Source organism: Manacus candei, unplaced genomic scaffold, assembly GCF_025592945.1.
Source record: "Manacus candei isolate 608988 ecotype Guabito, Panama unplaced genomic scaffold, ASM2559294v1 h1tg000070l, whole genome shotgun sequence".
In the NCBI taxonomy this organism is placed as follows: domain Eukaryota; kingdom Metazoa; phylum Chordata; class Aves; order Passeriformes; family Pipridae; genus Manacus; species Manacus candei.
The window spans coordinates 2,638,860-2,661,232 of record NW_026138118.1 but is presented as its reverse complement, the minus strand read 5'-3'; the positions used below and the strand labels follow the sequence as shown (position 1 = coordinate 2,661,232).

At 56.8% G+C, this 22,373-nt stretch overlaps 1 protein-coding gene across 2 annotated transcripts in view; it reads right to left on the bottom strand.

Moving 5' to 3' along the window:
• The window catches only part of PTPRU (protein tyrosine phosphatase receptor type U), a 67,702-nt gene that overhangs the window by 12,153 nt on the left and 33,176 nt on the right, over nucleotides 1-22,373 (bottom strand). For both annotated transcript variants that reach the window (XM_051807085.1, XM_051807084.1), the window contains 19 exons: nucleotides 22,019-22,128; nucleotides 21,509-21,710; nucleotides 20,559-20,661; nucleotides 19,868-20,141; nucleotides 18,208-18,244; nucleotides 17,560-17,698; nucleotides 15,496-15,525; nucleotides 14,053-14,210; nucleotides 10,506-10,696; nucleotides 8,948-9,020; nucleotides 7,953-8,029; nucleotides 7,208-7,225; nucleotides 6,371-6,407; nucleotides 5,948-6,045; nucleotides 5,748-5,864; nucleotides 4,579-4,733; nucleotides 2,981-3,116; nucleotides 2,748-2,897; nucleotides 2,473-2,646 (listed from right to left, as the gene is read on the bottom strand). In XM_051807085.1, coding sequence (XP_051663045.1) covers nucleotides 2,473-2,646; nucleotides 2,748-2,897; nucleotides 2,981-3,116; nucleotides 4,579-4,733; nucleotides 5,748-5,864; nucleotides 5,948-6,045; nucleotides 6,371-6,407; nucleotides 7,208-7,225; nucleotides 7,953-8,029; nucleotides 8,948-9,020; nucleotides 10,506-10,696; nucleotides 14,053-14,210; nucleotides 15,496-15,525; nucleotides 17,560-17,698; nucleotides 18,208-18,244; nucleotides 19,868-20,141; nucleotides 20,559-20,661; nucleotides 21,509-21,710; nucleotides 22,019-22,128 — 2,279 coding nt within the window. The remainder of the gene's footprint in view (nucleotides 1-2,472; nucleotides 2,647-2,747; nucleotides 2,898-2,980; nucleotides 3,117-4,578; nucleotides 4,734-5,747; nucleotides 5,865-5,947; nucleotides 6,046-6,370; nucleotides 6,408-7,207; nucleotides 7,226-7,952; nucleotides 8,030-8,947; nucleotides 9,021-10,505; nucleotides 10,697-14,052; nucleotides 14,211-15,495; nucleotides 15,526-17,559; nucleotides 17,699-18,207; nucleotides 18,245-19,867; nucleotides 20,142-20,558; nucleotides 20,662-21,508; nucleotides 21,711-22,018; nucleotides 22,129-22,373) is intronic.

Here is a 22,373-nt window from a genome sequence, read left to right as displayed (position 1 = left end):
GAGAAGGAAAGACAGGCACCATCAAGGTGGTGGCACTGGAGCCACTGTTGTCACCCCCCCCCCCCCAAAAAAAAAAAATCAGTGCAACCAGAAGATGAGTGGCACCAAAGCCACCTTCTCCTGGTCTCCCTGGGACAACCTTTGTCACTCCTGGTGATGGGGAGGTCCAAGTGATCCCTGCCCTCGGGCAGGATGAAAGCACCCACCCTCTGCTCTCCCAGGAAAGGGTATTTTGCGTAAATAACTAAGGAAAAGGTGTCACCTTTGAGCCAAGAACAAGCAGAAGCTGTGGCTGCCAGATGGCCCCAGCCCCCAGCTCTGCACCCTGGCCCCAAATGAAAGCATCACCCCCAGCATCACCCCCACCCACAGTGTCCCACCACTGAAAGGGCACTGGGAGCAGCAGGAGCAACCACTGCCCTGGGGGGTTCAATGGATTTTGGGGAAAGAAAGAAAATCCCCAAGCAAAAGATCCCTAAAAACTGCAAGAAAGTGGGGGAGCAGGGGTGTTGGAAATTACTGGTGATGCCAGACCTCGAGTGCTGTGTCCAGTTCTGGGCCTCTCATGACAAGAAGGACATTGAGGGGCTGGAGCAGGGGAAGGGACTGGAGCAGCAGGAGCAGCTGAGGGAGCTGGAGGGGCTCAGCCTGGAGAAAAGGAGGCTCAGGGGGGACCTTCTGGCTCTGCAACCCCCTGACAGGAGGGGGGAGCCGGGGGGGGTCGGGCTCTGCTCCCAGGGAACAAGGGATAGGAGGAGAGGGAACGGCCTCAGGCTGTGCCAGGGGAGGTTCAGGTTGGACATCAGGAGAAATTTCTTCACTAAAAGGGTTGTTAAGCATTGGAAGGGGCTGCCCAGGAGGTTTGGAGTCCCCACCCCTGGAGGTGTCCCAGGAAGGCCTGGCCGTGGCACTCAGTGCTCTGGGCTGGGGGACAAGGTGGGAATCAGGCATAGGATGATCTGGAGGTCTTTTCCAACCTGTGATTCTTTCTCCTTTGTACTTCAGATGAGAATCCTTCCCTTGGTCATCCTGCCACCAGCTCACCAAGCTCAACACTGCTTTGAGCAGACTCAAATTAACAGCTGGGCTCCAGCCTCCCAAACACAGACCCAGCACAGCTCTTTGCTGACTGGGGGTCCTCTGGCTGCTGCAGAACCTCCTCATTCCACCCCCAGAAATGCCTTTATTGAGCTGTCCCAGCCCTGCCCACAGGCAGCAGTGAGACCCTGGTGCCTGGTGAGAGCTTTCTGCCCTCGAGGAGGGGGGTGAGAGCAGCAGATTTCACCAGGGGCTGCCCAGGGCTTGCCTTGGCACCCACATCTTTGGCACAGGTGTAAGTGAGAGCAGCTGGTGCAGAGCAGGGCACGGCTCCACTGGCACCACACGGTGTGGCACCAGTGACAGGCAGCCAGACCATCTGACAGATGGACAGACTGCCTTGAGCAAACCACTTTAGCACTAAAAGAAAATTAGACTTTTCTTTTTTTCTTTTTTTTCTTTTTTTTTTTTTTTACCCAAAGAGGGAAATGGGTTTTATCCCTTCAGCGAGAATTTCATCCTCGGGGCTTTTTCTGTCTATAAAAAAATATTTTATTCGCTGACCCTTTAGCAGAGATTAAGGGAGGCTCAGTGATGCATAAAAATAAAATGGATATGCAAACAGCAAGCAAGCTGAAAACAAAGCTCCATCCCACTGCAGCCCAACAGGAGCCACTCCCCACCACCAGCAGCCCACTCTGCTTTCCAAACTGCTTTTGCTGTGGGAGCAGGGATCAGGGATCAGGGAGATGGGATCTGCACAGAGATCCAGCGGGATAAATCACTCGTGGGATGGAAAATGCAAGGCTTGGTGTGGTGCCAGTGCTCAGCTGTGACCAGGAGGGTCTGGGGAAGGTGTCCAGGGTGTGAGGAGCTCAGTGCTGGCCGTGCAAAGCACCCCAGCTCCTTTCAGGGAGAGGAAGGTGGGTTTGGTGACAAATGGCCCATCACTCAGAGCCTGCAGCATCCTCTCTGCTCTGCTTCCTGACCATCAGCAGCCAGGAAATAGCTCTGCCACCACGGGGGTCCCTTCTGACTGGCCCAAGGGGATGAATGGTGGCTTTGGGAGCAGTTCAGAGCCCCTGAACTGCAGCAGGAGGATGGACAGGAGGATGCACAGCAGGGTGCTGGCAGCACACGGGGGGCTCAATGCCACCAACCCCTCCATGAGCTTCCTCTCCCTCCTCTGCTCCACTTTCCCTGCAAAATACTGAAGCCCCTCCGTGCATGGCTCGTGGGAGGAGGTGATAAGTCCTTTCAGGATGCTGTTACACAGAAGAAGGGATGCAGGTTCCAGCAGTCCCAGCCCTTCCTCCCCCACAGCTGCCACAAGCCCTCTCAGTGCAAAACGAGGCTGGAACTCCAAACCAAGCCGTGAAAAGCTGCCTGAGACACGACCCACACCATCCCCCGGGAAGGCAGGGGGCCACTCACGTCGGTTAAGGCCGCGTTGATGTAGTTGTTGCTGTCTCCATCCACGGAGATGAGGAAGGGGAGGCAGCGGTCCGGCGGCAGCACGTCCATGCTGCGGTTGCGCTCCCGGTTGCGCGGCAGGAGCGCGATGCTGCACTCCTCCACGTCCAGGTGCGGGGTCACCGAGTTCAGGGTCTGTGGGGACACACGTCCCCCCCTCTCAGCACGGGGCCCAAAACCCCTTCCTGGTGGGTTTGAGGGGAAGAGGGGGTGGCGGAGGTTTTGGGGCGGCTCACCTGGAACTCCTCCCGCAGCTGCGAGGAGTTGCTCTGCGGCTCAATCCTCACCATCTCCTTGTAGGTGGGCTTGAACTCGCTGGCGGGGATGCTGGTCTCCCCACACAGACAGGCCTCCAGGATGGCATCGTGGATGAAGATGTACTGCTCCTTTTGTGGGGAGAGGGCACAGGGCTGAGCCTCCCCCTCCTCCGTGGGGACAGCAGCCCCGGCTGTGCCCAGTGCCAGCTCACCTCTGTCTGGATCATGTTGATCCTCCGTGAGCAGAGGGTCTTCACGCAGTTGTAGATGTCCACCACGCCCTCACACTCAGCCATGTCCAGCATAACGTCCAGGACGATGTAGCAGCCGGTTCTCCCCGTGCCAGCACTGGGGAGGGAGTGAGAAACACAGCAAACACATTCCCAGTCTCTGCTGGCACCCACACGCAGCCCAAAGTGCTGCTGGGCACCGAGCAAGGTCGGTGGATGGACTCTGCCCATGAATGTGGGGGCAAATGGGGGCTGCCAGGACCTCACACACCTCCATAACCACAGCCTGGCTTTGCCTTACACCCCCCCCAAACACCACTGCAGCAGCCCCAGGGGTGTGTGATGGTCAGGCTGTGGGGGGCACCCGTGTTTAAGGTTCATTTTTACTGTAAGACAACAAAACACATGCTTTTTGCAACAAAACTGAGAGCTAAACCACCTGAGTGCTAACAGTCCTCCAGGATCCCATCCCAAAAGGGCCAAGGAGGGCTCAGCACCGAGCCCTGGGAGAGCAGGAAGGTTCCCCTGGCATGAGCAGGTCTGAATTCCCCCAAGGGAGAGCCAGCAGGATGCCCAGAGCCAGCCCAGCAGTGCTGCTATCCCAAACCCTGGACTCACAGTCCTACTGTTGCTGTGACCCACCCCCCCATGACATGTCAGCAATAGAACCACCCCCCCTGCTCCTTTCCTACAGTCTTTTCCAGTGAAATACTAATTTCTGGGGCTGGTGAATCACTCGTGGTGATTAGCAGTGATTACAGGCTGCGGGCACTAATCACCCTGGCTGTTCAATGAAGGCTGATGAGGCAGTTGACAGGGAGAAATCAAATCAAATAAAAAAATCCCTCCCACTCATCAGCTGCTCGCTTGCCCAGGAGGGAGAGCCATTAACCCATCCCATGGGAATGCCAGAAAGCCACCACTGCTGCTCAGACTGCCACTGGTGTCCTCCCAGCTCCAGCACCCCAGTGGCTGAGCCTGTCCCTGTGGGTAACCCTGGGAAAGGGGCTGTCCTCTGTCCCCCTTCCCTCTCCCTTCAGCCAGACCCAATATCTGACCATCAGCAGGGATCAAGCTGCCTGTTCCCCTGTGCCACCCCCCCCATAAGGACAGAGTTGTGTCATCAGTGGCAGGTGCTGTGGCAGCCCCAAAACAGGGCTGTTCCCCCTGGACCAGCCCCAGCCTCCCATCCTTGCTGCCACCAGCCCAGGGGTGACATTTTGCAGGGGTGACATCATAGAAGGACATCAAGGCCAGGCTGGACAGGGCTTGGAGCAACCTGGTCTAATGAAAGGTGTCCCTGCCCATGGCAGGGGTTGGACTAGATGATCTTTAAGGTCCCTTCACCCAAACCATCAGCCCTAGCACCCTCCCTGCCTCAGCCTCCCCTCACTAGAAACCCAATTTACACCTTTCATATCTCCCTGTTGAATATTTCAGCATCACTCTGAGATTTCAGCGTTGTTCAGAGCACCCAGGACACAGCGTGCTCCCTGGCCCCCCTCCACGCCCCCCAAACCCCATCCTGGAGGTGGATGGTTCCCCCCAGGGCTGGTTCTGCCCCATGGCCACGTCTGTACCTGCAGTGGATGACAATGGGGCCAGCATCAGGGGGGGTGGACGCCTTCACCCTGCGGATGAAGGCCAGCAGCCCTGTGGCGTGGTAGGGGACACCGTGCTCGGGCCACGACATGAAGTGGAACTGCTTCACCTCGTGCCGGGCTGAGTAACCCCTCTGTAAGGGAAGGGTGAGAGGGCAAAGTCACTCCAGTTTGCTCAGGAATCCATGATTTTGCCAGCTCAGCATCCGCTCAGGTGGACCATACAACAGCTCCCTTCTCCTTGACTGCACAAGGGTTAAAAAGCAACCAAGGAGAAAGAGGAGGAGGCAGCAGCAGCCTCAGGTCTCATTCCACGAGCATCTTTGCTCCCTGCCCTATAACCAGGCAGCAATTTGATATTCCTGTAGATTGAGGGGTAAATTGCACCGGCTTCATCTCCAGTTACCTACATCACCTCCAGCCCAGGGGAGAGGAAAGCATCCTTCTCCCCCACAGCACTCACACAGTGCTGACAGGAAATTAAACACTCTCTCACTGCCCAGACCAACCAGACACTCACTGCCCAGACCAACTAAACACTCACTCACTGCCTGAATCAAGCAGACACTCACTCACTGCTCAGAACAACCAAACACTCACTCAGTGCCCAGAACAACCAAACACTCACTCACAGCCCAAACCAACTAAACACTCACTCACTGCCTGAATCAAGCAGACACTCACTCACTGCTCAGAACAACCTAACACTCACTCACAGCCCAAACCAACCAAACACTCACTCAGTGCCCAGAACAACCAAACACTCACTCAGTGCCCAGAACAACCAAACACTCACTCGGTGCCCAAACCAAACCAACCAAACAAACCCTCACTCGCTGCCCAAACCAACCAAACACTCACTCACTGCCCAGAACAACCAACCACTCACTCCCTGCCCAAACCAACCAACCACTCACTCCCTGCCTAACCCTACGCGGGGCTGAGCCGCTCGCCCAGCACAGGGTGCAGAGCCCGGGGAAAGGCAAAGGAAGGAGCTACACCCGGTGTCCCTGGGGTTCAGAAGCTGCACCTCAACCAGGGGTGAAAGCCCCATTTTGGGTTAGTAACTAGGGTATTGGTCAATGCCAGGCCGTGGCTGGTGGTGGGAGCTGTCCCTGAGGGCAGGGTGGGCAGCAGCGGGGCCGTACCCTCTCGAGGGCGAAGGTGCGCACAGCGTACTCAGCCAAAGTCTCTGACTCCACCAGGGTGATCTTGATGTCCCCGTACATCTCCGAGTCATCTGGCCAGTATTTGGAGCACTTCACCTGCAAGGAGAGGATGGGGTGGGGTTTTGGCTCTGTGGAGGTGGCTTCTTGCCTGGAGGGAAGGGATGGGGTGAGGTGCTTACCCGGCCCACCTCCACCAGCTTGGTGATCATCACAATGCTGGAACAGTGCTCCTGCCACACCATGCGCCAGAAATCGTACACCATCTCCTGCTTGGGCCCTGTGGGAGGGAGGAAAGGACCCCAGGGATGGATGGGCACCACCAGCAGAACCCAGCCCCGGCAGCACCGCGATGCCACTGCGCCCTCCCTCCTGCCTCTGAGGCACAAACACCCCCACGGCATTTTAGAGCCCTTGTCCTGCAGGGTCGTGGGGGGGGTTGTGGTGCCAAGGGGTGGGAGCTGCTCCACAGTGGCCCCCTGTCACCCTTTCCTGCCCCAGCAAGGTCAGATCCCACCAGGGACAAAAGCCAGCTGCTAAATGAGGGGCTGCAGAACCCCTGGCTGAGAGGGCTGGGGGAGCAGGGAGGGGGATGCCACACTCACCTTGGGTGGCTATGAAGTGGTTGGACCTGTGGTAGCCCTGCAAGGGAAGCAGAGACATCAGTCCTGAGCTGGGGGGGACACTGGGACACCCAAGAGCTGGGGCACAGCCCCGTAAGACATTTCCCAGTCACCCGACTGGTCCTGCCCACCAGCACAGTGCTGCCCACCACCACGGGAGGAGGAGGTGGAGCAGTCACCCAGCACCTGGAACACCCTGTCCTGGGAGGGTGCACCTCCTGCATTCCATGGAAGACTCCTAACTCATCCCTGGTCTGCATTAAAATCTTTAGCAGCACCCAGAGGGCATCCCAGGATCCACCAGCTCCTGCTGCCACTGGCATTGCTGCCACAAGAGCCCCACTAATGACACCCCATCCCACAGCAGCCACGTGGTGCTGAGTGACATCCCTGTTCCCCTCCTTCATCCCAGCTGCTTACAGACACCATTCCCAACTCTTAACAGGGACATGCCAGCCCAAAGAGCACATTCCAGCCAGGCTGCTGCCAAAGGGACCATGGACCCAGTGTCCCACTGCTTGGTCATGGGCCCAGCAGAGTTAAACCACAGCACACATAGGGAGGTGACAGTGGCTTCTCCATCTCCCATGGCTCCTTTCACAGGGGATTTTATGGGATCAATTCAACCCCTCCTCCAAGCACACGGGCCCTGCTTTCCCTGTGCCACACAGACCTCGCTTTCCCCTTCCCTGCACCATATCCAGGTTTATCCACACATTTTCCCAGCCTGCCTTTCCCTGATGTTATTTAACAGCACACTGCCCAGGGCAAGGCCTGGCAGGAGATGGGAGCAGAGGAGAGGGGGAACCATCTACTTACTTCTCGGTTAATCCGAATCTTAACGATCCCGTTGGGACACAGGTTTGAGAGAAAAAGATCAGAGACAGAGACATTAGTGAGGCACAGATCAGAGAGAGAGGTTAGAGCACACGACCAAGAGCAGGTCACAGAGAGACACAGGGGAGAAGGGACACAGGGGACAGGCACAGGGAGGCTGCTCAGGCACTGGGATCTCAGCATCAGGCCACCACTGACGGACAACATCCTCTGGACAGGAGGGAAGAGTTGGATTTGCTGCTGCTTCTAGGAGATGCTGGAGCCTGATGGAGCTTTCCTGCACCTCCCCTGGTCGCAGCATGGAGGTGACAGGGGACATTGTTCTTGGGGACATCACTCTCACTGGGGCTGAGCTCTGCCCAGACTCACAGGCACCAGCAGGATCAGAGGTACCCCAGTGTGAGCCTCAGGTAGTCCCTTGGCCCCCTCAACCTCTGCATCCCTCACCCAGGGAGGACAGAGATCCACAGTCACAAAAGGAGGGAAAGAAAGGATAGAAAAAGGGAGGAGAGAGGAAATGAGAAAGGAGGGACAGAGCAACAAGCAGAAACTGGTGATGAACAGAAACAAATCAGGCAGGTCCTTTGTGGTGTGTCTCAGGGATGCACAGACCAGCCCACCCTGGGCTGTCCAAACTCCTCAAAATGCTGCTGGACAGACCCTGACAGGCCCCAGGAAGCTCCTGTTGCAGCCCAGACCCCCCGAGACAGGCCCTGTCCCCACTCACATCGATGTAGTTGGCGTTGATGTAGTCGGAGTTGGGGTCACCCAGCAGCGGGTGCAGCTTCACACGGTGACGGTCGTCTGGGGACAAGGGGAGAAGGGACCATCAGTGCCTGGGGCTGGTCACCCACCAGGTCCCAGGGCCCCCCAGGCACCCTGTGCAATCATTCTGCACCAGGAACCTGCAAAACTCAGGTGGGTGGTGCATATTCAGGAGCGATAAACACAAGATGGTGATTTAGACTGGCGTCATATTTCCCTGAACTCTGCCCAGTCCTGCCAAAAAGAGGGCACTCATCCTCCAGCCTAGCTGGGCACCAGGATGGCCAGAGCCCAGAAAGCTCTGCCCAGCCTCTGGTGTCCTCTGGGGTCCTGAACAATGCTGGAGTGGAAGGCAGGAAGCTGAGGACAAAGCAGGTGGAGAGCACCAGAGCTCCTGGAGCAGCAGGCTTGGTGTCTCCATCCCTGCAGGAATGTCTCTAGAGATGTGGCAGGGAGCAAGGTGGCTGTGCCACAAGGACTGGAGGGAGGTGGTGAAGAGCATCCTCTCTCAGGTGGGGTCAAGCCCTTCCCTAATCTTCTGTCCTAAAAACTCAATTAACCCCTTTTTGTCCCCAGCATCCTGCACATCTGCACCAGAAGCTCTCCAGGGCAGGGCTGCAGCTTCTCAGAAGTCCATACAGGAAAACATACTTCAGGCTATGTGGGGCCTTCCAGCACCACCCAGAATATCCTGGTGATGGTGTCATCACCCCAAGATATCTCATCTTCAGGAGTTATCCAGCTCCAGCCAGGCCCTCCTCTGCTCCAGCCTGATGCCCAACAGGAGCTCTCAGGCTGGGACCCTGCACTAAGCAAGGACCTTCCTGCTGCCCTTGACCAACCAAACCCCACCAGTTTATTCCTTGCCATGGACTCGAGTCCAACCTTCCCCCAAAAAAGCCCCCAAAGCCCTTTAGAAGGTTTCTGAAGCTGTTTGGGGTGTCTAAAGGCACTCACATGTCGACACATGATCCTGTCTCCCTTTGGTCTTGTCTTTCTTCTTCGAAGCATCCCAGCCTTCAAAGAAACTCTGGAAGGAAAGGATGGATATCCTGAGCCGAGGGCAGGACTGTGGGGTCCCCTCCAGCCCCACAAGTTTCCTGGGGAGCAGGACAGACAGGGTGGTCCCCTTACCCCAACACTTGGCTCCATCTCCATAGCACGCTCTCCCAGCTCCACACATCTGTTGCATCCACAAAATGCTCCATTTTCCAGCAAATTACAGACTGCCTGGTTTTTTTCCCAGGGTTGGTTGTGGGTTTCTTTTTTTCCCTAAACCTCCCCAGCCCCCTTTCTCTCCCCAGCACAGAACAGGTTTGTGTGTAATAACAGTAACATTCATAGATTGGTGTAAGAGGAGGAAAGTGGAAGGAAATTACATGTTTTCTCCCCTTCCATAATATCTGAGTGCTTTCAAATGACTAGTTCCAAGAACATACAGCAGCTTTTCAAGGAGCACTAATGATTATCACAAGCCCTGGTTTGTCCAATACATGAAAGGGGGGGGAAGCTCCTGTTCCTGACACAGCTGAGCATTAAACAGCAATTTCACTGGGAATTTTGATCCCCAAGACCTGTGGGACACCGAGGAGTCAGGAAATCACCCCTGCAGGGTGTGCTGAGGCAGAGGCACGTGAAATAATGTGCTCTGTTACAAGTGCTCTGGCCTGAACAGGTGGGATGGGCATGATGCAGCCAACGACCCTTGGGAGGGAAATCCCTCCTCTTCCAGGGATCCCCTTTTCCAGCATCCTCCCCCCAGGGTTTTCATGGTCTTGGGAGCTGCCAGATTGCTTGTCCTTGGGCTACAGCTTCACGTATCACAGGTGTGTCTGGGAGCAGAAGAACGTGACATTGTGGTGCCCAGAGGGAGGAAGAAGAAGAAAGGGGGAGAAAGAAGAGGAAGGAGAAAAGAGGAGGAGGAAGGAGGAGAAAGAGGAGGAAGGGAGGAGGAAGAAGGGAGGGGGAAGAAGGGAGGGGGAGGAAGGAAGGAGGAAGGAAGGAAGGAAGAGAAAAGAGAAGAGGAAGGAGGAGAAAAGAGAGGAGGAAGGAGGAGGACGAAGGAAGCATCCCCAGCCCTTGCAGGAGAGGTGGGATGACGCACTGCAGACAAAGCTGGCAGGGCTGGTTTGGCTCCTCTCAGGGACCTGTTCAAGCTGACAATGAAATCCAGAGCTGCCAGGACCAGAGGTTTGATCCAGACCCAGGGACACCCCCCATGCTGACAGTGCCAGCCCAGAGAGCTGTGAGCTCCAGCTCTGGAGCATCTCCTCCCTGCACGTGGATCCTGCCTGTGCCACCTTGTCCATCCCCCTGCTGCTGTTTAACAGGGGAGTTTATGCAGCACTGACCTGCTTTATGCCCTTGCTGTGGAACCCCCAGCAGAGCCCCACCGAGACCTCACCTCTGCCAGGGGAAGGTCCCCCAGCGGATCCCACAAAACCTGATCCCCCGCACTGCTGCCAGGGGCTGGGCAGGCAGGGACAGCTGGGAGGGCCGCAGGAGGTGTTCTCACCTCGTACTCCTGCTTGAAGCCGTAGCCCTCGGCCGTCTTCATCTGGTTGATGTGCTGCAGGAGGTCGGCCACGCGCACGGCCGGGTGCAGCTGCCCCGTGTGGTACGGGGAGCCCTTACGGCCACACTGGCGCCGCGGGGAGCCCCCCAGGAGGCTGCTGGACTCGTTGACCACGCTGCTGCGCTGGTCACCTGCAAAAAGAGAGGGGCAACCACAGCCCATCAGGGGGGCAAAACCTGGGGCGGCGTCCCCGTCACCTCCTGGCGCTGGCAGAGGGAGGAGGGAAACACCCCCGGGAGCGTTTTGGTCTCCGTGGATAGCACCTGTGGTGGTTTGGTCTGGGCCTTCCTCAGTGACCAGTCTGTAACCAAGGAAGGGCCCAGATTTACCCAGTATTCCCTATGATTTTTACGTAAGCCAGGCTATAAGAAGAAAGGAGGAGAGGCCTTCACTCTCTTTCCTTCTGGTGGCTTGGAGGGGCAGGTTCCCTGCTGTTGAGTCTGTCCTGTTGGGGAGCGAGGCCTGGTCAGGCCTTGTCGACCTTGGGAGATGGAGGTTGCCGGCGATCGTTCCGGAGCGACCCTCGGTTGTCCCAAGGAGAGTAGTGAGAGATTTCTTTGCTAACTCTTTTAGTTGCCAGATATTGGGCTACTAATCGGGATATATATATATATTTTATTTTGGTTTTGTTCCTTTTTCCTTCCCCCTTCCCTTTCCCTTGTGAAGTTGTATATATATTTCAATTGCATATAACTGTAATATGTGTAAATATATTTATATATATCACTTTAGCTGTCTCTCTCTAGTTTCGGTTTTCTTGGTTGGTTTTTTTCCCCTCTTCTCCCTGAGGTTTTGGGGGGGGGCACGACTTCTTGTGGTAAGGTTTGGAGACTTGGTAGGGAGCCAGCTTCAAACCATATCACACCTTATCTGGCTCTGTGCTGTACATGGAAAATGGATTTACATGTCACGTAGAAGCCTCTCTTCAGAACAGTTTTGCTCAATGTGACTTGCAAGCAGCCTGTGAAGTTTAGTTGGTTTGAATTATGTAAAAGTACTGACTTCCAGGCTGGAGTGAACCAAACTGTTGGGGCTTAACCCCAAGGGGCAGCCAAGCCCTGCCAGCCACTCCCTCCCTCCCCATTCCTGGGATGGGGGAGAGAATTGGAAGGGTAAAAGTGACAAAACCCGTGGGTTGAGATAAAGGGAGTTTAATGGGAAAAGCAAAGTAAACCAAAGAATTAATTCCTCGTGCTCTCTACAGCTCTTCCTACCCCACAAAGCTAAAAATACCCATCACGGCCTTTTTAGGACCCCAGCAGATCTATTAGAAATCAGTAGGCAAGACCTTAGGGGGGTTAATAACCTTATTTCCAATTAACTCCAATGCAGACAGGCAAGAGCTCTGTGCCCAAATATTCACACAAAGTCCTGAGCTGAAATATCACCTTGCCAAAGTCTCCAGCTCAGCTTAACAGTTAATTTTCCTCGCTGCTAGAGAGCGGCACCGTGTTCCTCCCGCTGCCACAAATGGAGCTGGCTGCTGTTTAATGGGGGAGTTTATGCAGTATTTACCTGGTTTGTGCCTTTGCTGTGTAATTACCAGCAGAGCCAGACTAAGATCTCACCTGCATTTGTTAAGGGAAGGTCTCCCACCAGATCCTAAAATCAGGGTTTGCACAAAACCTGATGCTCTGTGTTGCTGTCAGGGGTTGGGCAAGCAGGGACTCATGGAAAGGTTTGGGTTGGAAAGGACCTTAAAACTCATCCAGTCCCACTCCCACTAGCCCAGGTTGCTCCAAGCCCCGTCCAACCTGCCCTTGGACACTTCCAGGGATGGGGCAGCCACAGCTTCTCTGGGCAACCTGTGCCAGGGCCTCACCACCCTCACAGGGAACAATTCCTTCCTAAATCTAAATCTCTCCTCTTTTAGTTTAAAACCATTTCTCCTTGTCCTATCACTATCTGCCCATATAAAAAGTTGCTCTTCCTGTTTTTTCTAAGCCCCCTTTAGGAGCTGGAAGGGGCTCTCAGGTCTCCCTGGAGCCTTCTCCTCTCCAGGTGAACACCCCCAGCTCTCCCAGCCTGGCTCCAGAGCAGAGGGGCTCCGGCCCTTGGAATATCTCCGTGGTCTCCTCTGGACTTGCTCCAGCAGCTCCACATCCTTCCTGTGCTGAGCACCCCCAGAGCTGGATGCACCAGAGATTTGATCTCACTCCCCGGCTGAACCAACAGGACAACCCAGGAGTGCCCCATGACCCGGCCTGGGATTAATGAGAAATTAATTGCTGGCACTTGCAAGGTGCTGACGGCTCCAGGCAGCCACACACTGAGGAACCACCCAGGTTTCCCTGAGGATTAGTGATTTTCTTTTAAATGCACGGAAACTGAGGCCTGGTGGGGAACAGCCACCAAGAGAGCAGCCCATTCATTTACCCTCGTTAATTAAGGACGTTCACAGCCACTGGGGGCTGTCCCCAGCCATGGCAGCCAGCCCAACCTCCCCAGCTCAGCCCACACAGAGCCCCACCAGCCTTTGAGCGTTTCAAGGACAGCAACTGAAAAAAAAACCCATAAATACACCTAGTTCTATGTATTAAGAAGAAAAGTTTGCCCTCTGGGCTTCTGTTATCCGTGAGACAATGCCGGGAATCACATTAATCCCACAGCCGGTGCGGAAGAGCCGCGTGGAAGCGGCATCTTGAAGTTACTGTAACAGATGTTATTAGCATATGGTTGGAACTGGGGCATCCAAGGAGTTATTTTACAACTAAATCAGCGTGGAGACGCATCCTCCAGTGGGTGGGAAGGAATCAGTCTGCCTCAGATGCCAACACGGGGGCTCGGTAACCCTCGGAAGGCCAGGGCTGGGTGTGCTGGGGAAGGCTGGTGTAAAGCTTCCGAGCCCTGAGCGAGTGAAGAGCTGGGGTTCACAGCTCCAGGGGGGTGCAGACAGGTTCTGAGCCCACAAACGGCCTCAAGCTGCCCAGCCACAAGCTCAGATCTCCACGTGAAGAAGATGCAGAGACCCAGCTCGAGCAGCCCACGAGCGTTTTTCCCTTCAGCACAGCCTGGATGATGATAAAAGTTACCACAGGCACCGATGAGATCAATGCCCTTGGAGAGTTACACAGGGCAGGGAAAAGCCTGCAACGTGCCACACACATCAGGCTGAAGTAGATGTAACACCTTCTTACTGAGCCTTGGATAAATATTCAGAGAACCACAGAATCTCCTGAGCTGGACGGGACCCACAAGGAGTCCAACTCCTGCCCCCACACAGGACACCCCAACAATCCCACCATGTGCCTGAGAGCATTGCCCAAACACTCCTTGAGCTCTGGCAGGCTGTTTCTGGGATATTCAGGGATTATTGGGCACCCTTGCTGTGGTTGGATGGGAGCAGTGGGATGCCGGGATTCCCCATCCTTACCCTGGTTGCCACAGCTGTGGGGTGGGAGCAGGGGAATACCGGGGTTCCCATCCTCACTGTGGTTGCTGTAGCTGTGGGGTGGGAGCAGTGGGATGCCAGGACTCCCATCCTTACCTCTGTTCCCGTAGTTGTGGGTGTCCATGAAGGACAGCCCCAGGCGCTCGTCCTCCTGCAGGGTGCTCTGGTCGGTGAAGCTCCTGTCGATGGCACTCATCATGTGGGTCTTCTCGTGCCGGTAGTTAATGGTTGCCTTGGTCATGTTCACAGGTTTCCTGCAGTAGGGAGGAAGCAGAAATAAGCAGGGCTCACCCAAAGGTGCTGTAAAATCCCAGGGTCACCATGCTTTGGTTTTGTGCTGTCCCCAGCTGGATCATCCCTTGCCGGCTGCTCACGCTTGATGTCCCATCCTGTCCCCTCCCCTGGGACAGCCAGGAGTGCTCCATGTGTAAGCAAAGGCTCTCTCCAGCCATCTGGCATCATGTGGGGCTGCCCCAGCTCCCCCCAGCCCGGTTTCTCCAGGCTTGCCCCATCCATTGCCCCTGAGCTGCAACACAGCCCATCCAGCACACCACGGGCATCACTCTGCTGCACAGGGCAAGTGCAAGGAGGACACGGATCCCAAAAATGCTCCAAGGGCTGGAGCCCTTCTGCTCTGGAGCCAGGCTGGGAGAGCTGAGGGTGTTTGGCCTGGAGAAGAAAAGGCTCCAGGGAGACCTGAGAGCCCCTTCCAGTGCCTAAAGGGGTTTATAAAACAGGGGGAGAGCGACTTTTTACACGAGCAAATAGTGATAGGACAAGGGGAACAGTTTTAAAGTAAAAGAGGAGAGATTTAGATCAGTGGTTAGGGGTAAATTCTTCCCTGTGAGGGTGGGGAGGCCCTGGCACAGGTTGCCCAGGGAAGCTGTGGTTGCTCCATCCCTGGAAGTGTCCACGGGCAGGTTGGATGGGGCTTGGAGCAGCCTGGGCTAGTGGAAGGTGTCCCTGCCCATGGCAGGGGGGGTAGAATTAGATGATCTTTAAGTTCCCTTCCAACTCAAACCATTCTGTGATCCTAAAACCATGCTGGGGGCCAAATCCACCCCAAGGGACAGGCTGGACCCCCTGACTACACAAGTGCTCAGCACCCACCAGAGTGGCTTTTCCCCCAGGACAAGGTCCCCGTTAGGCATCCGACAAAGATTCTGGGAAAGCTGAGGAACAGAACCTCACACCCCAAATTCAAGACCCTGAATGAATATTTTTGAGAGGCAGCATCAGGCTCTGAAGAAGCCAGAGCAGGGCTTAAACCAGGGGAGGGATGAACAGGAGATCTGAGCCCATGTCTCAGTGGGGCCAGGACACACTGCAAGATGCTGCCAAAATCCAAAATTCCACCCGGAGTCACTGACCCTTCCCCTTCATGTTGCTTTCTCCCTCTAACAAGCTCAGCAGCATTATCTTCCCAAGCCAAAGAGACCCTTAAAATGTACTGGGCAGAGCTAAGGACTTGTTGGAGCAGTAGGGTGAGGGGGGTGGCCCCGAGGAGGGTAAAGGAGAAAGAGAACAACAATTACTCACGGGTAATAGGAATAAGAATAGTAGTTCCTCCTGGCAAGCGTGCAAACAAAGAGAGCAGCAGAAATTGCATAAGCAGCTTTTCTCCAGCACAGAGAAGGGGGGGTTACAGTGCTGCCAGAAAATTAAATGCACCATAAAGGTCCCCTTTGGCATCCACAGGTTATTTATTCCAGGCAGGAGCCAACATCCTGCAGCAGAGCACAAGCACCGGCTCTCAGGGTGACCACACTAGAGGTGGGGTGTGCCCACAGTGCCCTTGTCCAAGGGGCTATTCCATAATTTTTAAGAGTGAACAGCAAACGTGTCCAAAATGTAGGGATTTCGCTCAGGGAGCTGGTCAGGGTCCCAGTGGGATAGATGGGGTTAGGACATCACGTCTCCAGTGCACTTTTTCCTAGGAATGAGTCTGTTCCAGAGCTGCCTTCCCATTCCACCACATCAGTGTTTTTCCAGCGGCAAAACACTCTGGAGGAGATTTATGAGCTCATCCCAGCTTGCCCACAGCCCCAAACTCAGGGCTGTTGGCATCAGGTCTGATTTGTGGCTCTGGTTTGTCCTTCAACAGGTTCACCCCGGGATACTGAAGCAGAGCTGCTCTTCCTCCTCCTCCTCCTCCTCCTCCTCCTCCTCCTCAGCACTGGGAATGCAGCAGCCACACTTGTGGCTTCCCACCCACAGCAGCACTCCCCAAAACACCATCAGCACCACTGGCATTTGCTCCATCAGAGACAGACCTAACGGAGTCACAAGCCAACCCTGCCCAGGTGCCACATCCCCGCTCTAAATCCACAAGGATCCCTCCGGGGCGCACGGACACACAAAGAGCTTTGCACGTTTCCACGGGGCCGAGGTTGTGCCCCGCTGGTTTTCTCTCCCCCCCGGCTGTTCACTTACTTTGCTCCATCATCCCCAGCCCTGTGTTTAATTGCTGTCCTTTCTCCCTGGCTTTGAGAGCCCCCCCGGCTCCGGCCCCGCACGGAAGGAGCCGCTTTCCAGGGCCGCTTTCCGGGGCGTTGCACCCAAGCAAAAAGCAGCGGCCGCGTTTCCCCAGCGCTCCCAGGGATGAGTGTCCTGGAAAGCCCTCGCCCTCCTCTCCCTCCCACCCCACTGAGGTTCCCCCACCCACGCTGGGTGTGCTCAGCTTTCCAGAGAGCCCGGGAGTGTGGGGATTCCCCTGGGGGTGGCAGAGCAGTTTGGGGGTCCCCAAGGATCATCAGCCCGGGGAAAACCTCCCCTCTGGTGCACGCCCAAATTTTAATGACTCGTTTAGAGCCAGCTGGAGATCTCAGTAAGGGATTGTCCACATTCCACTGGAAGCTCAGTGCTTCCCCATTAAAACAAGCCAAGGAGGCGCTGGACTGCTCTGAGCACCCACACCCAGGGGTGACCAGGGTGGGCAGCCCCCCTGCCCGACCCCAGAGGGGTCCAGCATTGGATTGGCCCCAGCCCAACCCCTGAGGGGGAGACCTGCACAGCCAGACCCTCCAGACCTCAGCCAACAGCACTCCCATGGATGGATCCAGCCCTGGGCTGGCCAAGGCAACAGGGAAGCCCAGAGAAATCTCAGTGCAGATGAAGCTGATTTTTGTCATTTTGGGCTGAGGGGTGCAGGGCTGCACACCCTGGGGTCCCCTGGCTGCTGTTAGCAGGGGGAGAGCTGGTGGGATGGGGACAGCCTGGCTCAGCACTGTCCCAGGGCCTGGACACAGGCCAGAAGCATTTCCATCTCTGCAGAATCACCAGGGCAGCACAAAGCCAAAAAGCAGCAGCAAAAAGAGGCAAAAGACTGAAAAATACACGGGAGAGGGACAAAGCTCCAGAGCCCTGAGGGGGAAGGGACATCCCCAGGACTTTGCTCCTTGGTCCCCAGTGCCTCCTGAGATCCCACAGTGCCTGGGGGGATGCACAAGCACACGGACACCCAGCTCAAGGGAGGGTCTGGGGTCTGCCCAGCGCAGCACAATCACCACCAGCAGCTCCCAGTTAGTGCTGGGGCGGTGGAGAAGGGCTGAGCTCGGGGGAAGGGACAGATGAAGCACCAGCCATGACACCAGGTCTCCTTACCCCTTCCGGATGGCCACGATGATGGCTCCCAGCAGGATAATCAGGACGATGAGCCCCCCAGCACAGATCCCCAGGATCAAGCCCATCTCCTCCGAGTGCTGTGACACCTCCAGGGGACGCTTGCTCTCTTTGCAGGCAGCTGCCAGGGCACAAGGACAGGCAGGAGGGGTCATCACTCAGCTCCAGGGGCGTTGGCAACATCATATACGGAAACACCGGGATTTGTCCCATGGGGTGCTCATTGCTCCATGAACACATTATTCCACCAAGACATTACAGGGCTCTGCAGTGCCACACCATGACCACGGGCAAGGCCCTCTCTCAGTTCCAGTGGGGTGAGACAAGTCCCTTTGTGCCACCTTTTGTCACGCCCCACGTCAGATCAGCCATCCCCGGATTCAGCATCCAGCACTACCGACTCCAGCCTGCCCCCCCCACCACGACAGCGGCATCCAGAGGGAAAACTCAACCGAGGGGAAAACCCCAGGCACCAGAGGAAGTGGGAAAGAACAAAACCATCACACCCAGCCCAACCACCAGCAGCCCTGGTCCCCACACCCACCGGCACAGCCCCAACCACCAGAGGAGCCGCAGGATTGGAGCCACAGCCTCGGTGGGACCCCCCTGGCTGGGGAAGGGTGGGCTCACCTTTGCGGGCGATCCGGACACAGTTCAGCCGGGTTTCCTACGGAGGTAAAAAAGGAGGATCAGTGCTGGATGATCCCAGAGCTCCGCTCCCCGCTCCGAGCGAGGCTGGGTAGACACAAGGCCGGTCTGTTGGTGCTCTGACCCCCCAAAATCGAGGGAGTTCGCTGGTGATTTGTGCTGCAGCACCCAAAGAGCTCCCGGGGACCCACATCCCAAGAGATGCTGCTGAATGAGCTGCCCCCAGCATTCCCAGGGTTAGCCAAGTCCACTGCTCCTGGCACAGAGGGGATGGCAAAGCTCAAGACCCTCAGAGGGACCCAGCAGATCCAGGTAAGCTGCGGGTCACCAGCCACAGCTAAAACATTCCCAGGTCGTCATCCAGAGCTTCATGGGGGTTTTCTTTCCATCAGTTAAAGTTTTCAGCCCCAGTCCCAGTGCTCTGTATGTGCTGACAAGTTTGCCAGCCAACAGTTTTAACATTTGCCATGTAGGGACGGGTTCAGCTAAAATATTCCATCTTTCCACGCATCCAACTTCTGCTGCAAAACAAAAAAGCACCATCTTGGCAGGATTGCCTTCTTCTCCAAGCATCCTCAGGACACTGTTGCTGGCAATGCTGCTCCATCCACCCTTGGACTGAGACCTGCCCATGCCACAGGCCCAGGGCAGGGTCGGCTCCAGCCCTGCTCTCCCTGGGGTTACCAGCTTTTCCTTCTCCTGTTTCTTGCTTCATCTGGCACAAAACCCTTGAACAACTCCAGCCAGGATCCAGCCTTTTTGCAATGTCTGACAGCAGCCAGGACAAATCCATTGCCTCCCAGCAGGAAGGCTGTAAACCAGCATCAGCTACCAGTTATTATCCAGCAGTGCCCAAGCGAGCCAGAGCCGAGATCCTCCCTGTCCATCTCGGCTCTAATTACAACCCAGCGAGGTGTGAACGACCCTGGAGCCGAGGAGAGGATTCAATAACCAGCACCTTTCCAGCAAGATGGAGCTGTGCAGGATGAGGATGGAGCCGTGGTCCTGCTGCTTTGCCTTCACCCTCCCCTGGGTGGGATGGGACGTGCCGGAGCAGGTGATGCCGAGAAGGGTCCTGGTGGTCCCATCAGTGACTTGGAGGAATCAGCTCAGGGATGTGGGGGTGCTGTCAGAGCAGGGCTGTTGCACCTTCACAGAGGGAACAGGCAGCAGAAGGCAGGGAAAGGCAGCCTAGGAGCTCGCAGGAGTTCTCTGGAGCTGGGACTCGCTGTCCTGTCAGCAGTGCATCCCAGCAATGCACACGCAGCTCCTGCTGTCCAAATGGTCCTTCTCCACGCCAGGATGAGCCCAGGAATGGGGTGTCCCAGGCACTGGTGCTGGTTGGAGTCATGGCTGGTGGGTGGGGGAGGTTGGACTCCTCCCTCTCCAGTGTCAGCACTGGGATGGGGACAGACACAGCCCAGGGGTGCTGGGAGGAATGGGACACCCCTCCACGGTCCCAGTGTGCCAGAAGGGCAGCCCAGAGCACCAGCTCCCCCTGAGCAGGACACTGGGGGTGAGCCCAGAGGGTGACCCAAGGGAGACCTCAAACAAGCCCCGTTTTCCCTGACCCCCCCAAACCCCAGCCTGCCTTCTGCCTGGACCAACCCACCGGCCGGAGGGGGGTCCCACGGGCACTCACCCCTTTGAGGTTGCTCATGGCTTGGAAGTAGATGAGATAGGCCTTCTTGGGCTCCAGGGGGGGGTTCCAGTAGCCGCTGTAGGTCTGGTTGTCCCCCACAGTGAAGGGTTTGGCCTCGGTGAGGCTGCTGGCGGGCAGCTCTGCCCCAAAGTAGTGCACGGAGCCCCGGGACACGGCGTCGTCGAAGGTGAGGGGCACCGGGAAGCATTCCGGCCCCCCCAGCTCCCTCTTGAGCTTCTTGGGACGGTCCTCCTCCACTATCACCTGGTAAGTGCTGGCAAGGGCCAGGCACGGGTTAGAGTCACACAATCCCACAATCAGCCAGGTTGGAAAAGACCTCCGAGATCTTTGTGCCCAACCTGTGACCCAACCCCACCTTGTCACCCAGCCCGTGTGGCACTGAGTGACACATCCAGTCTCTTCTTAAACACCTCCAGGGACAGTGACTCCACGCCCTCCCTGGGCAGCCCCTGACAATGCTTGATCCCTCTCTCTGTGAAGAACTTCCCAATTTCCAACCTCCCTTGGCACAGCTTAAGCCTGTGCCCTCTTGTCCCACTACTGGGAGAAGAGACCGACACCCAAAAATAAACAGCTTCGGGAAAAACACGGTCCTGCCCTTCCTTTGGAGCTCCACCGTGCTGTCCCACCCCATTTGTGGGGGTCTCACCCTCCTACAGCCCCGACCTACCTGATGGGAGCCCCCCTGCCCTGCGCCGGCCGCAGCAGCACCGTGATGGTGCTCTCTGACTCGCTCAGCGGCGATGGCATGTCCCCATAGTCGAAGGTGGGAGCTGCAAAGGGAGCAGGGATGAGTTCTGGCCCTCAGGGATGAGTCCCGGCCCCCAGGGATGTGCTCAGAGCTGCCCCCAGCTCAGGGGGGACACTGAGGCACGAGCAGTGTGACCCAACGGTGTGACCCTCCAGGTCTTGAACAAGTGTCAGGGTTGGGAGAGGACCCCTGGGTGTGCACTGAGGGGGGTTAACAATGCTGGTCTGGCAGAGGGGAGGAGACAGGAGCGGGATCCAACCTTGGCAGGACCCAAATGCTCCAGGGCTTAAAGATGTGCCCAGGGATGGCACCAGTCAGAATCACTGGCACTTGGAATCACTAGAATCAAAGTGTGACCTTTACCCTGGGGCAGAAACACACCCAAGCCAGCCCAGCAACACCCCCAGACCAAGATGAGGGACCCCCCACATGCCTGGCATAGCCCTGTGGCCCCCAAACCATCACTGGCAGCTGCTGTGGTCCAGCTTGAGCTGGTTTGCAGTTTCAGTGCCCCCATCTGGGCTCACCTCAGCCCGTTTGCTGCGGTTAATGGTGACACCACAGACGTGAGCAAAGAGCCTCGAGTACTGCGTGGCTCGTTAATGAAGCCCAATTACACTGAGAGCTCACACAGCACCACTCACCAGCACTGGGCTGGCTGGACTCCCCAGCCAGGGACCCACCAAGCTGGGGGGCTGCCTGGGGGGCTCACGGCACAGCTGCCACCCCCAAGAGCATCCTTCCACAGCAGCCTCCGGTCCCCACAAACCTCCCAGCCACCCAACTCACAGGAGCGACGCAGAGGGTCGACACCACCCCAGGGTATCCGAGCGGAGGCGAAGCCGTGGCGCGGAGCCACGGGAACCTACCGGAGATGTTGGTGGTGATCTCGGTGAGTGCCGTCTGGCCAAAGCCCTTCCCGGTGCGGGCCCGGACGGAGAAGAGGTAAGTGGTGCCGGGGTGGAGGTTGGAGAAGACGTGGTAGGTCTCGTTGCGCAGTTTGGACACGGTGCGGCGCGGGCCGGGCACGTTGACGGCCGGGTCGGACGACTCGATGCTCTGGTAGCTGATCTGCAGGGACAGGGCAGAGCGTCACCCGTGGGAGAGGGGGGAGACCCCGGATTCGGGTGAAGGGGATGAATTCCAAGAAGGGTCATGGGGACAGCCTGGAGGTAGATGTTTTTTGGGGTAAATCAAAAGCAGACGTTCACTGGAAAAGCCAAACGAAGGGCTTGAGGGCAGCAGCAGTGCTGCAGTCGCCTTTAATCCCCATGAGCAACAGCAGCAGTTGTCCCAAACTCCCTCCACTGTGTCCCCCCAGCAGGACTGTCCCGTGTCCCTGTGTCCCCACCCTGGGAGTGCAGCCCTCCGGGATGTACCTCGTACTGGGTGATGAGGCCGTTGGGCTCCACCGGTTCCTCCCACTTGAGGAATATCATGTCCTCCAGCGGGGTGAAGGTGAGGGACTCCGAGGCGATGCCCCCAGGCACTGGGGAAGGAAAGGGGACATGCTTGGATGCAGCACGAAACCAGTTTGGAAGGAGAAATCCTCCAGGAAACCCCTCCAGGTGGCCCCGTGACCGAGCCACCACATCCCCTTTGCCATGTCACCCAGCTCCAACATGTGCCACCAGACAGGGCTGGTGGCTCCCCAGGGAGATCCTCCCCAAGGGGAGCTCCTGGGCCCACTGGTGACTGCCACTGGAGGAGGATGTCCCCCCCTCCCACGGCACA